The sequence below is a fragment of the Felis catus genome, chromosome C2, assembly GCF_018350175.1.
Source record: "Felis catus isolate Fca126 chromosome C2, F.catus_Fca126_mat1.0, whole genome shotgun sequence".
NCBI classification, from domain to species: domain Eukaryota; kingdom Metazoa; phylum Chordata; class Mammalia; order Carnivora; family Felidae; genus Felis; species Felis catus.
This window is the reverse complement of record NC_058376.1, coordinates 60629680-60645072: the sequence shown is the minus strand read 5'-3', so window position 1 is coordinate 60645072 and position 15393 is coordinate 60629680. Positions and strand designations below refer to the sequence as shown.

The 15393-nt window shown below is 41.6% G+C and overlaps 1 protein-coding gene across 50 annotated transcripts in view; it reads left to right on the top strand.

Annotated features, from left to right (window-relative positions):
- Nucleotides 1–15393, top strand: part of ZBTB20 (zinc finger and BTB domain containing 20) — a 789483-nt gene that overhangs the window by 721414 nt on the left and 52676 nt on the right. For 48 of the 50 annotated variants that reach the window (XM_045036368.1, XM_045036369.1, XM_045036357.1 and 45 more), the window contains 2 exons: nucleotides 411–574; nucleotides 945–1132. In XM_045036368.1, coding sequence (XP_044892303.1) covers nucleotides 564–574; nucleotides 945–1132 — 199 coding nt within the window. In that variant the 5' untranslated portion in view covers nucleotides 411–563. The remainder of the gene's footprint in view (nucleotides 1–410; nucleotides 575–944; nucleotides 1133–15393) is intronic. The other 2 variants (XM_045036383.1, XM_045036384.1) reach the window with 1 other exon arrangement.

Sequence of the window (15393 nt, the reverse complement as noted above, 5' to 3'; positions counted from 1 at the left end):
AATTACTTTCTAATTCCCTTCACCCATCTCTTCTTCACGCCCCAAATTCACAGTCGCACTCCCACACTCCATGGTCATGATGTACTAAATCAACAAACAAAGGGAATGTTAAGCTTTGGATGAGCAAAGAGTTGGAAGAGAGGATCTCCATGTGACACATTACCGCTTTACCTGCTAGCAGCTAAGCTCATCTTTTCACTTTTCATTTGCTACTTTAACAAAAACCTCCATCACTACCCTTTCATCTCTACAGCCTGCAAATTTAGATTGTGATTTGAAATTATGTGTTCATCTGAAGTAAATCTAATAACAGCAAGAAAGTTGAATGTTCCTTAATGTATTCCGTGAATAGAAACTTGAAGCTGGAAGGAACATTTAAGGCCTTCTAATCCAAGCCCTTTATTTTACAGATGAGGAAACTGAAGCCCAGAGAGGTGAAGTGAGGTGCCCAAGGCCACACAGCAAGTTAGAGGCACAGCTAGTACCATAGCTCAAGTCTCCTGACTCCCAGTCCAGTGCTCCTCCCATTACTCCACGGGTCCTGTCTCTAAGCTTCCTGACAAATGCTAGAACGGTAAACCTCCACTAGTATTTTTCCAGACCATGTTAAAACTCTTAAGGGGGAAAAAAGGATGCTTTCTTGGATAATGTCAGCCATACGTAGCTCAATCTGTCTAAAGTTCTGGGACAGGGTCTTTTTATGCAGCCAACAGAGTCCAAATGTGGTGCTGTTTGCTTGGCCCATATGCTTTCATGTGTTCCCAGTTAGGCCATTACTGGAGGGAAAAAAACAAGAATCAGCTTGTTTTAAAACAAGGGACATACTGGACTCCCTCCCATCCCCCCTCAGAAAAAAAAAATCAAGTTATCTTTAACAGATTCTAAAAATGCCTTTTCCCAAATATGCAGTCAGTTCCTTCAAAGGGCCCTTTGTTTATTTTCAGGAAGAAACCCAAGACAGCTGAAAACCAGAAGGCATCTGAGGAGAATGAGATTACTCAGCCGGGTGGATCCAACGCCAAGCCGGGCCTTCCCTGCCTGAACTTTGAAGCTGTTTTGTCTCCAGACCCAGCCCTCATCCACTCAACACATTCACTGACAAACTCTCACGCTCACACCGGGTCATCTGATTGTGAGTACACCAGTAAGGTGATGGTGTCTTCGCGGCGCTTGGAGCATGCTTCTCCCTTGGGTTCTGGCTTTTTTGTTTTTGCGTTCAGAACAAGCTGTTTCCTTCTGGTCTTCTAGAGTAGTCGAAAGTAACCTGCCTCCATTTTGATTCAGCCAACATCTATATTTTCAAAGCTACAGTGTATTTTAAAACCAGGTGTCCAGCCATTTGGACTCAAAAGGCTGATTAATTACATGAACCACATTTTCTTTCATAGCATCCACTCAAAAAAAAAAAAAAGGAAGAAGAAGAAGTTGTGTTACTGTTTTCTAATTATTCTTTTGTCCCCGCGATCTGAATAATGGCACTTCCACCATGACTAAATTGAACCACCAAATATGGACCTCAAAAAGCCGGTTAGACACAGGAAACATCCATTTTGAAATTACATAATACAAGTCAGCTTTGCATTAGTTATTGGAGTCTCATTTGGCTTGGCTGAATTTCCGTCTTTCCAGTTTTTAATTTATTTTGAAGTGGTTAAAGGATAGCATAAATTTACAGAAGAAAAGAGAATGGCTTCCAAGAATTCAGAATCCACCCAGACTTCACGTAGCCAATAAGCATTCAGGTTAAAAATATTTTTTAATTAAAAAAACTGCCTACGGGCTAAATTTGGAAATGGGCAGCTTAATGAGATCGTCGCTATTGAAATCACTCCATTGCTGTTTATTTTTGCTGTCTTCCCACTAATCTGAGAGTCACTTCTTCAAATTCTATTTTAAGAAAGTTGATAAATCACGTTTAGGAGCTTTTCTCTTTCTGAAGTGTAACCCAGTACTTCAAAGAGAAAGGAACATGTGTGTTGACAATGGAAAGGAATGGAATAACTCTGGGGTCCAGGCTGAAGGAATATTCCTTTCGGTCTTGAGATACCCAACAAGTATTCTGAACTGATCTCCATAAAGGATGTCTAGTAACAGGCAGAGAGCTGGTGTGCTCTTTTTTAGAAGGAGGAAGATAAGACCAAGAAAGTTTCATTTTCAAAAAAGGACTCCAGTTATGCCATTCACGAACATAAACATTATTAATTAGGAAATGAGAGTCTAAATCTCCTATTGTTATTTTCCTGACTCCACAAAGTGGGCGCGAAGCGGATGAGTCTGGGAGATCCCACTCCTTACTCGTTTCATCGTAAGAGCGTCTAGGTATAGGGACAAAATGCAGGGATCGAGCTTGGGGTGAAAGAAGCTTGTTCCACTCGTGGCTGGGCTGAGACCCTTCTGTCACTAGAAAATGAAACGAGAAAGAATGAGATCCAAATCTCTACAGCCCGTGTGGCTTGTACAAAGTTGCTGCCTGTATAGAGAAATCTGGGGGTCAGAAGCAAGGACTGTGTTCTGTGGACCATCGTAATAGTGACATCCTTGGCCCTTCTTGCCTGGCAGTCTCCAGCCTAATAGTAATTACAGGAAGAGTTGGAAAATAGCGTGGCACAGTGCCCATAGACATGTGCACACTGTCCCTACCTACCAGGAAGGTAGCCTGTTCCTGTGGAGAAGGGCCTGGAGCTCCTGCACGCAGACCTTCATCGCCTGGCTTTCTGCCACACCTTATGGGGAAGATTGCATAGAACCGCCTTAGCCCAGACATCCCCTGTTACAGCAAAATGAACGTTTTGCTGAATAGAGAAGGCACGGGGCTTCAGTTATTGTACTTTACCGTAAGCATCCCCTGGCCAGGCCTTGGCACCAGCGTGGATTATGTACAAGACACTGTACGAGCCTCCTGCTGCCACACAGCTCCTCGGTGACCCTGCGGGAGCCAGTAGATCTGAGCTCACAGCGAGGTGTCTGAATGCAGTTGGAAGGAGAACAAATAGGGAGGAGAAACCTAATCTCCAGCTGCTTAGAAAGTCATTCTGATTTTGCCATTAAGATGTGTAAGTCTTCTCTTCTCTAACCTGTTGTTTCAATCGATTATACTTTTCTACAAATATATTTGGATTGTAGTGTGTCCTGATTTGAGCCTACCCTTAGAAGAAAATTGTTTTTAGGAAAGATTCACAGAAATCTGTCCATTTGGAGATTGCTTGAGAGAAGACAGGAAAGAGGTTTATTTTAAGCTGTTAAATTTTTTGGATGCTCTTCTTGCATTCAAGAAGATTTTATTTTATTTTATTTTATTTTTTTACTTTCAAATGTCATTCTTACCACAGATTAATTTAAAAGCCTAATTTCTTTAAGGTAAAATATTCAGCTCCTATTTAGAACTAACAGATTTGGGGCATTTAAAAATAGTGCCCTGGACTTGTTAGTCTCTTTAACTTCAGAAACATTCCACCAGTGTGTGGTGTTCCAAGCTTTCACAAGTGCCTGAATTTTTATAGCACCTTTTTATTTGTTATGTGTTTAGCAGAAGTATTCTTAGCCATGCCTTAATGCCCATTTCCCGTCAGTCATTCTAATTCTTCCCAATTTATGGATGAGAAAACTGAGAAAATTGGCACGTCTATAGATGAATGACTTACTCAGTCGTTAACTCATTTGGATACTGAGGGATGTTTATGGATTTGCTCTTACTGTGGGCAGCCTGAATTCTCTGTTCCAAGCCTATAAATGGCATTCTTGAAAATGTGCAACTACTCATATCGGTGACCGAGTTCTAAAACACAGGGGATCAGCATCCCCACAGAAGAAGGGTCCTCTCAGCATATGAACCATAAGGGTGGGTCAGACGTAGTGTTGCTGCATCTGAAGGACACAGGCCAGTGTTTTAGACATGTCTGACCCATGAAATTCTCAGTTGTCTATTTAACCTGCCGAGACACTTCAAATTTTGCAAAAGATCCCTGTAATATCCAAAACAAGAAGGAACATGGTGGAGAGAGGTTTTCCTTTGTGAGATGATGAGGTTATTATTGCTACTGGAATGTGTGTTACTTTGGAGTGCACCCACTGACAATGGCCTCTTAGCAGGATTCCCCCATGCCTTCCTAGCCTGTCACCCCCTCACCATTTCTAAAAATCCAATGGTAAATGGACTCAGATGATGATAATAATAACAGAAGGCGTTAAGAGGAGTTTTGGAATGCAAAGGGTAGAAAAGCCCTAGGTATTTGACAGAACTGGCTGAGCTCAGGCTCTCTCTTCAAATGCGTAAACAGGCCTAAACCAAGTGGGGGGAGGGGGGCAGACGACACTCTCCCTGTCTTGACAACTATCAAGCTGTAGTGCGTCACAGTCCTATACATGTGACAGACTCCACCAGAACGTTTACTTGCGTGCTGCCTCCAGTTTGCTTTCCCCCAAACAAGGCTTCCAATGAAGAGACAAGTGATTCTATCCCCCACTCCTTTGGCAATCCTCCCTACTTTGGGCTGTAGATCCACCTATTCTGATGTCTTTGTTTTGTTGGAAGCTGACATCCCTGGTTACTTACCTTCTAGTGTTTTGCACCGGCCTCATCAGGCTGTCTCATTTCTTGTGTCCTTGCCAAGATGCACTTATGCATTAACAGTTTTTATTTATTTTTAATTTAACCTTTACACATTACCAAACTGTTGTGTGGGTGGGTTTAACTTTAGCTCTGTAGGTAGCATGACTCTGCTGGGGCTGAGCACCGTGGAGGAGCCTGCCCGGCCCCTCCTTTCCCTCTCTGGCCTTCTACCTTCATTGGTCTTCCCCCTCCCAATCTTCCGCTCCCCCCCCCCCCGCCACCTCCCCCCCCACCGCCACCACTCCCCATCCAAGTCCCCAAGATTAAAATTTTTAGTACACTTGGTTCAGTTTGAACTTTTAAGCAATTTTTAGGGAACAAAACAAAGAGGATTTTTTATGGCAAACTCCATTAATGCCACATTAAGGCTGACATTTTAATTACCCCAAAGTCAGGAAATGCAAAGTTCAGGTTCCCACAGCAACAGCAACTGTCCCCTTGAGTGCAGGCAGCACAGCAGACTCTTTGATTCCCTGATTACACAACACCAGGCGCGGGAACATTGTTTCTTATCCACGTATGTGGAAAGGAACATGGTTTTTACCCTTTGTTTTTCTTCTGTAACTACAGTTGAGGCTATGGGTCTTTAGCTTCTCTCCCCACACCATCTATATGTATTATCCTGGAACGGAAGGCTGTTATGGCCCTACATGTGCACACGGACAGAATTAAAGTTGCTGTGGGAACATTAACTCTGATTTCCGGACTTCCGTGCCAGTCACATTTAAACCATAATGTTGTAATTTTTGGCATGTAATAAATGTGCATTTCATGTACACAGACAGAAAGAAGCATAAAATGTATTTTAAAGAGCAATTAATTACTAACTTTGTGATTAAAAAACATTTGGTGCATGTTCCTTCCCATTTAGCATCAGCTGCTGGTCTTAGCCAGGCCTAATAGATGACATACTGTGTCTCATCCTGGATCTCAGATGTACTTACTGTATGTTCCTGTTCTTCTAGATAATTAATTCCCTTAGTAAAGCTGTAGGGGGAAAACAAAATGGAAGGAATATGCAAGCATGTAAATAGGGTAAAGGATATTTTGAAGGAAATGATTCATTTCTGCAAATAAACCTCTTAGTCCCTGATAGAGAGCCAGAAATCTGCTAAGTGGGTGTAGACAAAGGTTTCTGGCCACCTTAGAGCATCTGGTCCAGGGCTATAAGAACAACTTGGAAGCAGATTGCCCCCCTGAATCCCGGGCATGCCCAATGGGAGAGTGATTTTACTCTGTAATAACTTTTCAGGCTTAAGGATTAAAAAGTCATTTTACTCTGGATCAACTTTTCAGCTTCTGCTCAAACTAGAAAAGTTGTAGGGAACCAGCTAAAATATGGGCTTTGCTGATGAGCCCGGTTGAGAGAGTAGCATTTTCTCTTCCTATTTGAATCCGGTTGACCCATTTGCATTGGGGAAGGAAGTGTTTCAAAATAAATGTTTGAACAAGTTTGTGAGTGAAAGGGATCAGTAGCAATACCCTAAGGTACAGTGTTTAAAATCACAAACGCTTGGGCGTTTATTCAAGACTGGGTGAGATAGCATTCTACTAAGAGGATGTGCCGCTGAAACTCTCCAGTAACGCTTTAAGGGGAGCATGCTCATGAAGAATTTGAACCTCTGTCCTTGCTATCAATTCGTTCTCTCTCCTGCCATGCATTCCTTTTTGTTCAGTTTGTTTGCGTATGGTATTTAACCTTTAGGAAAGATACTTCAGTTTTACAAGGCTCTGATTTGCTTTTACTTGGGCTGTCTGTATGTGTGAATGTCTGTCTGTATGAGTGAAAACTGCTCAAGCAAGTTTGAAGGTCTCCTTGGCAAATTTGTGTGTGTGTTCAGAAAGTTTCCAATCAGAAAGCTGATGCAATGTAAAACCTTCCAAAATCTTCCTGAGGCACCTGTTCACATGAAAAGATTGGATTTCTGCTGGAGGTGCTCCGAAGGCAGTGTTTATAACTGAAGATCTCTGTTTGGAGTGCCAAAAAATGAAAAACATTTTGGCCCCCAAAAAAACCTCCCTAACTGTTCAAAATGTATAATCAAACAAAAGCTTCATTTGGATTCAAATGCATGTATCTCAGCAGATGTGTCTAAACTAACTGGAATCCCACAGGAGCAGCTGAACTGGATTTTGGTATGTCTTGATAACTGAGAGAGTTATTCTTAGGCTTTGGAAGGACAAAAATGGTCCATCTGTGAAGAACCGTAATAGAGACATGGCAAAAAACAGCATCCTCTGAAAGAGTTTATTTATGGAATTTAGGACAAGTTGGACAATCCTGAAAACATTTTGGGGTCACACTAATTTGCAGAAGAAACATAATCAAAATTGGAGGGAATGAGTATCCACAGATAGCTATTATCCTATGGCTTTGCTATCAATTTTCTACTGGAGACCGTATCAGTTAAACAGTAAATAGAGCCATCTTTGGTACAACTGTGTGTTCTCATTGTCCCCCAAGTGCCCCGCATTCCTCTTTATTCTACCTCCTATACCATAAAGAATTACATATTCACCTTTTCAGAGCTAACAGTTTAAATTGTCTTTCTGCTATATCATTAGCCAAGTAAACCTCTTACCTATTAAATGTGGATTCATTTCTTTATAGATAGTCACTCCCTTTATAAATGGTCACCTTTCTGCCTCTGAGCTAATTGATACATAATCTCTTTGGAATTATTTTTATTACCTTTGATAGTCTCTTATTTAGAGATGTCAGTGCTTAGTCCAGCACTTGCCCATGAGAAGCCCAGTTAGTTGTGGTTTTCGGTTTTTTTGTTTGTTTTTTTTTTTTGTTTTGCTCTAATTCCTAGAGTCTCTACTTAGTATATCTGGGGACACATTTATTTTTAAAAGTCTTTTTCTTGAAGTTTCATGTCACGGTTACCTCTTTGTATAAAATGGTCCCTCTTTTTCAATTTGTTCCCTCCCTACAACACAAATTTAACTGGCTGTCTTCCATGGTCACTTAATGCAATAATTTCTGGTAGTCCTCTCCCTCATTCATTCATGCATTCCTTCATTTAGTCATCCATCAAATGCTACTGAACCCTGCTTCTATGCCAAGTCCTCAGTGAGGACAAAGGGTCAAGACAGCAACAGGACACTATCCCCTCAGTGTTCCCAAACACCCTGCTAAAACTATAAACCTGTAAGGGGGAGAAGGAAGGGTGTACAAATGCAGTATTAAAGTATTCTGAAGGTGTCTGGGTGTTTCAGTCGGTTGGGCGTCCAGCTCTTGATTTCGGCTCAGGTCATGATCTCACAGTTGTGGGATCAAGCCCATGTCTGACGCCATGTTGAGCATGGAGCCAGCTTAAGATTCTCTCTCTCTCTCTCTCTCTCTCTCTCTCTCTCTCTCTCTGCCGCTTTACCACTCACGCTTTCTCTCTCATACAAAATAAATAAATAAATAAATAAATAAATAAATAAATAAATAATTTTTAAAGATAAAAATAAAATAAAATGAAGTAAACCGTTCCTGACGAGGGAGCCTGAAGCAGTGGGAAGGTGACATTAGGCCTGGATCATGAAAGAGCAGGTGTGTGTAAGGCAAAAGAGGGTGGGAATGGCATTCCAGACAGAAGGAACAGAAGGGAAGCCACAGGGACAGACAGAGCACGGTGTTTTCAGTAAACAGAGTAGTTCAGTTATGATACTAAAACCTTCTTAGGCTTTACTTCATTTTAATATAAACCTAATAGGACAGTTTATATGTGGGTAACATTGCCTGTCATTAAAATTCAGCTGGGCTGAATTGTATATCCCTTCTAGAGACATTTCCTCCCCAAATAAAAAGTAAAGCAAGATGCCCACTTGTTTTCTAATGGGCAAAGATGCCCTCTTTTCATACTATCGGTAGATGTAGGAAAGTATTACGAGGGACCTGGTAATACTTTTCTGATCAGTAGATTTCAAAATAACTTTCCTTATTGAGAAAGATTCATTCTTGGAGCCACAGAGTCACCTATTCGTGTCACGCTGGAACTCTGTCACTAACTCGCGGTCTCCCCAGATTCTAGCAGTCTGTCCTCTTATGAAGTCCTCCCCGGTCCCCTGGCAAATCCTGGCCCATTGCCTCAAGTTACCCCATGCCCTATTGTTCTCCCAAATAGTGCATAAAGGTGCCTATGATTGCCCACATAGAATTGGTAAGACTGCCTGCTGGTTTTCAGGACTGTATTCTTCATCTTGCCATCTCCCATCTTTAATTCTTATCTGCAGGCTGCTAGTGGCAGTTTCATATGTGCTTCCTCCACTAGTGGCAAATTTCATTATATAAAATTAGTGTTCCTCCATATCTGTCAGGGATTCTCACATCCTGACTTAAAAAAAACAAAAATTTGCCTCAGAGATGGGTCATTTAGGATCAATTGAGACCATGTACGAAGATTCTAGAAATTGCTTGCTTTAAGAAATTTCAAGTCAAACCCTTCCACCAATCACCTCACATCCAACTACCATAGTCAACCCAACCCCCCTTGTTAACTTATCAGCTAAATAAGCGCTTTTTGCTTTTCTTCTGCCTCTGTATCCTTTGTTTTCTTTAGGGAATGTGTAGCAGTTAGTACTTTTTACCAGCACTGAAAGAGATTAAGGTTTACCTGATCTAAATCCATTGTTACTCAGATAAGGAAACTGAGGCCCAAAGAGGGCCAGTGTCATACCAAAAGGTTTCCACATAGTGAGTGAGTGGAAGAGACAAACAGGAGCCCAACTCCTCCTCCCATCACACTGTGCGGCCTGGTACCCAGTTGACTTCAAGGGCAACTTATGTTTTCTGAACAGTCAGGACTCTTCATTTGTCAATCTACTGAATGCTTTCAATGTGGAGGACTGGATCTCTGTGTTGTGCAGGATGCAGTTTTATAAACTGGAGCCCTGTGCACAGAGACTTGGGATCTCGTAGAGAATATCATAGACATTCACAAACAACTACCCTGCAGAGTGGTTAAAGGTATGTCCCCATTTACCTGGACTCACCACAGCATTGATTCATTCACTTGGCGGGCATGTGTAGGGTACGTCTTATGTGCCTCACCCTACACTGAGTTCTGTGGGGATACGAATGTAGAGACAACCAGACCCTGCCACCAAGAATCTTAAAACTTAGTGTATGTTCTTAAGTTGCCATTATATGAGATAGAAATTAGAAAGTTCATAAAATACATTATAACGTGGTTAATAGTAATATCCATTCAGTTTATCAAAAAATATTCCATTTGAACTCTCCTGAAAAACAAATAGAATTCTTTTGGTGGCATGGCATTAGGATAATATGTAAGGAGTTTGCATTTTGGTGCAAAGCTGTGGACGGGTTTTAAGTAAGGGTTGCCATGCTCAAGGCTTTGCTGTAGGAAGATCTAATTTAGCAGCAAGGGTATAGAGAATGCATGGATGTGGGAAGGGGTGGCTGAGTGGGGGGGAGGAGAAAGCCTAGGAAGCTTTGTCAGTAGTTCAGACTTTTGGTAACCCGAAGGGAACTAATGATGAGCCAGGTTCAACAGACCTTGTAGATGAAGGTGGACAGCTCCAGGAGCTGACTGTTAGTTAAGAGAGAGGAAATCATCAAAGATAACTCTAAGATATCAAAAAGAGAAGATACAAAGGAAATGTTTAGAGGAGTATAATACAGTTCAGTTTTAAACAATACTGAGAATGAGACACCAGGGGTAAACCCAATGGAGACAATTAACAGAGTCACAAATAGGGTAGTGGAGTACAGCAGGAAGATTTGAAATTAGCAAATACTAGCAAATACTTTCACCAAGAAGCCATACTTTATGCCACGAATATAGGAGCAAATTCAGAGAAGACTTTGTTGAGAGAAAAAAAGGAAACGGAATATTTACAGTGAGTGATAAGAAAGAGAATGAGGAGGGTATCTAGGTGGCTTAGTCGGTTGGACTTCCGACTTCTGCTCAGGTCATGATCTCATGGTTTATGGGTTTGAGCCCCTCATTGGACTGTGTGCTGACAGCTCAGCGCCTGGAGCCTGCTTTGGATTCTGTCTTCCTCTCTCTGCCCCTCCTCCACTCACACTCTGTCTTTCTATCTCTCTCAAAAATAAATAAACATTAAAAAAAGAAAAGAAAGAGAATGAGGAACCAGCAAAAGGAGGAAAAGAAAGGAAGGTCTAAGATCTAGGAGGAACACCAGGATAGTACAGAAAGACCCTCAGGGAGGAGAAGGGTCAGCAGTGTTGGGTGCTGCAGATATTAAGAATTGGGAGCTTTCTGGTGGCTGTTAAGACAGCAGAGTCAGATGCATCACAAAAACACCATAAAATGGGGTTTAAGAGCAATGAGAAGATGAATGAGAAAGCAACAATCATGCACTACTTTTTAAAGAAGTTTAATACTTTACAAAGAAATAATGAACAGGTAATACAAAGGTAGGGTAGGGAATATTTTTATGATATGAGAGTCTCAAGCCCATTTACAGACAAAAGAATAAAAACCAGTGTTATGGGAGACTCTGCAATTAACTGGTCAAGGTGAGAGAGAATTAGACCTTCCATGTGCATGGCAATTGGGATGATAAATTTATGTAAAAGAAATTTGAAGCCACTACCCAAACCCAACAAATCAGTAATTGTATATTAGTTCTTTCTCTACTCCTTTCCAACATTGCTTTCTTTTCCTTTCAGCTACTAAGAACTAATGCCCTGCAAGAATTGTACATGTCTTCTTTGGATGCCTTCACAAACATTCACTCACCCTCAGTAATCTCTAAGCATTAGCCAGAGGACAGGTACCATATACGTTGAGCATTAAAATTTTCTAAAAATGTTTTAAAACAGGTTCTCTTAAGGCATAATCTTCTTTTAAATGCCACATTCTTTTTTTTATGTTGTATTTATTTTTGAGAGAGAGAGAGGGAGAGAGAGAGAGAGAGAGAGAGAGAGAGAATGAGCAGGGGAGGGGCAGAGAGAGACATACACAGAATCCACGAAGCAGGCTCCAGGCTCTGAGCTGTCAACACAGAGCTTGACACAGGGCTTGAACTCAGGAAGTGTCAGATCATGACCTGAGCTGAAGTCAGATGCTTAACCAACTGAGCCACTGCCACATTCTGTGAAATTTTTTTATGATAGGTTCAATTCAAATAGCTCTGCTTTACAGATAACAACCTTATGTGTTGTCTCATGTACTTCTTCATTTGCACAAGAGATCCTCAAGTTCATTGTTTTGGGGAGGGTTTTTTTTTTAACTTTTTATTTGGGCTGTATTGTTCTCTTTGATGGCTGAAGACATGCCTAAGGCCACTGTCACCTGGACACACAGTATCTACACTTCCTTCTACTTCAGGTTGGTGCTCTGAACCAACTACATCAAATGCAACTCTCTGCTATTAAATTACCTCTGAAATTAATAAGAAAATTGTTTTATCACTACCAGAAGTTATATAAACAACCATATAGGAGAATTTTGAATGTGAGTCTTTATCATCTCACAAGAATGAATTCATAGTTGATACCAAAATGGACCTTGAGTTTTGCCTTTCCTATCCAACTTCAAAACAAAATTTCTTCCTACTCATTTATTCTCAGTGGTTTTAACTAAGTTCATATTATTGGTTTTATACCAAGATCCCATGCAGTATTCAAGCAGGCATACATAATTTGTTTGTTTGTTTGTTTGTTTGTTTGTTTGTTTCAGAAGTAGAACTTAGTGATTCATCACCTACATATAACACCCAGTGCTCATCCCAGCAAGTGCCCTCCTTAATACCCATCACCCATCTAGCCCATCCCCTGCCCCCCTCCCCTCTAGCAACCTTCAGTTTGTCCTCTATAGTTAAGAGTCTCTTACGGTTTGCCTCCCTCTTGGTTTTTATCTTATTTTATTTTTAAGAGTGCTTGGCATGGCATGAAGAACACCACATGAAGAATTTCAAGAAGTGGTATCTAAATTACCTTTGTCATTTTTTTTGTAATCATTTTCTTTTCTGTATAATCACTTATTGTCTCTTTGCCCCATATCTCAACTGGGTACTTAGATATAAAGGAGACAGTAGAAGAAAGGTATATGTAAATTTGAGCTACAGAGCATAATTCCGTGTCTCATGGAAAATACACATGCAAATTCTGAACTTCAACCATTAGATGTTAACTCCAAGGGAAAGGATGCATAGCTTTTCCTCAGGGAAATATTGTAGGTTTCTGCATGCAGGACAGGGTGGTTTGGATTTTTTTTTCCAATTTTAAGAAAACCCCCAGAAATCTGATCTATTCCATTATATTCCTGACCTAAGGGTCCCAGAGGAGTGGTTGGATCCTGGGCTTCTGAAGTAGATGGTAATCCTGGGTCTACATGCTGAGAGGCACTCCAAACGGACCTGCTGTCCTTGGGCAGTGATACAGGCCGAGGCTTCATGGAGATGTCACCCTCTAGTTCCAGAAGAGGGATTCCTGTAGAAGAGGAATCGTTGAGGTACCAAAATACCATGACTGGGCCTCCCTGTCAGAGTCTATGAACTTCCTAAGAAGATATGCACACATGTATGCTTGCCTAAGTGGCATATATACTGAGACACAGTATATAGCTTTCATTAGGCTGGGCTCAGAGAACAAAAAGAAGGAAAGAGCCACTTCCCCAAGACATAGCCCACACAGAATCTGCACGCTCCAACGTGGCCCCCAAAAGTAAACAAAAGAGCAAGTCTGATGTGAACATCCGTATGTGGCCTGATTCCTAGAGCCCTTTCAGGTCCCACAGGGCAGGGGCAGGTATAACAGACCTCTAAAGCCATTTCTTCAACACCTGATAATGGAGTAGGTTTGCTCAGAAAATGTTTTCTCACCCCCACGGTCTACTTATTTGCTCTTTTTAATGTGAACTTCAGCCTATGAATGCATTTTACATGCTTTTACTTAACCTCCCTATACTTCCATTTCCTCATATGCGTAATGAGGATGTGAATAGTATCTGTCTCGTGGGGTTATTATAAGGAGTAAATGAAATGCTATAGGTAAAGCTTCTAAAACCGCACCAGAAAGACCGCCAACACTCAGAGAATTTGAGCATTAGCTATAGTTTAAATGTTTTAAATTATTAAGTAAATATGTACTAAAATTGATGCAACATAAATGATGTATGTCATAGCAGCAGGGGCCGCATACTTCCCCTTGAGAATGACGGAGACAGAGGCCCTGGATCTGTAGGACAGCATGTGGGACACTTTCCCCCTCACTTCAGGAAAAGGCCACTTTCCCTTTCCTTGTCGCTTCTCAGATTCAGCCCCAGGTGGACTGGGAAGCCTCTCCATTATCTTTTGGCCTTTTTACACCCTCATTGGTCTTGGTGTGGATTTTGGTTTTTTCCTGACATTGGCAGAGGACTGATATTTTGCATCCACTGTGTGTCAGGTACATTCTGTCATTCTCACAAAAAACACTCCATTTTACAGATAAGGAATCTGCAGCCCAAACAGCTTCAAAAATCTCTCGGAATGTTTCCTTTTCGACATGGGGAAGGTGTAGATTATTCTTTATATGATATGACAGTCTGATAGTGTTGATCTGTGGAGTTCCTTCTTGTCCTCAAGCGCATTCCAGTCAGTGAGAGATTTTCCAATTATAGAGAATGGCTCTGTGTGCTGCATTAGCTCCGAATACAGATGCTCGTAGCATCTGTACACACCCCTCCCACGCACCTTCCTTTCCCTGAAGCCACCTACCAGCACTAATACCAGAAAAGGCCGAAACATGAGGTCCTCAGAACGGGCCAACAGCTGTGCTGCCACTTCCAGGCCCCCTCCAAAGAGACATCCTTACAACTAAAGAAATGCACCTTTCATCTTTTTGAAAGACCGTCCACCCGGTGGCTTCAGAGTATTATGAAAGAATTGAAAATAGAGGCCAACTTAGTTGGCCAACTCAGTCACTCTGTTTTGCTGCACAGTAGGATTGCCCTGAATCTCCCAGCTCACTTATCTTCTTCCATTCTGAAGCAGTTTGCAGGAGCTGAAAGAATATATATAATCTTAAGAAATTCAGGAAGACTTGTTGGCTCATTGTACCGAGTACACGTTTCCTGTCCCGTGGGTTTTGGGTAATGCGTGGAGATAATTGTGGACATTTGCTTCTCCTCCCTCCAGAGCACTTTTGCCGCTGAGTATAGAATTCCAGAGACACATGGGTATGGAACTTGAGCGCACAGGTCTCTTAGTAAGAGATGCAATTGAAATGCTAACCTAGGGGCGCCTGGGTGGCACAGTCGGTTAAGCGTCCGACTTCAGCCAGGTCACAATCTCGAGGTCCGGGAGTTCGAGCCCCGAGTCGGGCTCTGGGCTGATGGCTCGGAGCCTGGAGCCTGTTTCCGATTCTGTGTCTCCCTCTCTCTCTGCCCCTCCCCCGTTCAAGCTCTGTCTCTCTCTGTCCCAAAAATAAATAAACGTTGAAATGCTAACCTAGATTGTGTGAAGTCCACATAAATCTCAAGTCAGAGCTTTAAAATAATGAAATTTTGTGATTTCTGATTCTCGTATGAAGTCTTCCTTAAATCATGTTGACGGCTATTCAGCAGAATCCAAAGACACCATTTAGATGGTACAATATCTACAGACAAAATATATGTGCAGCTTGAAAAGTAACGATCCCTCAGGGTTGTAGCCCCACCAGAAGAAAAAGAAAAAAAAAAGGTAGCAGTTGCAATCCGAACTCTCAACATTGTAGCCAAGAAAGGAATGGATATAACAATAGAACGGGAGAGATTCAAGACAGAACGTCTTAGTTGAAGGAGTCTGGACGTTCAAGAAATATGTTTCAGAAAGACTCA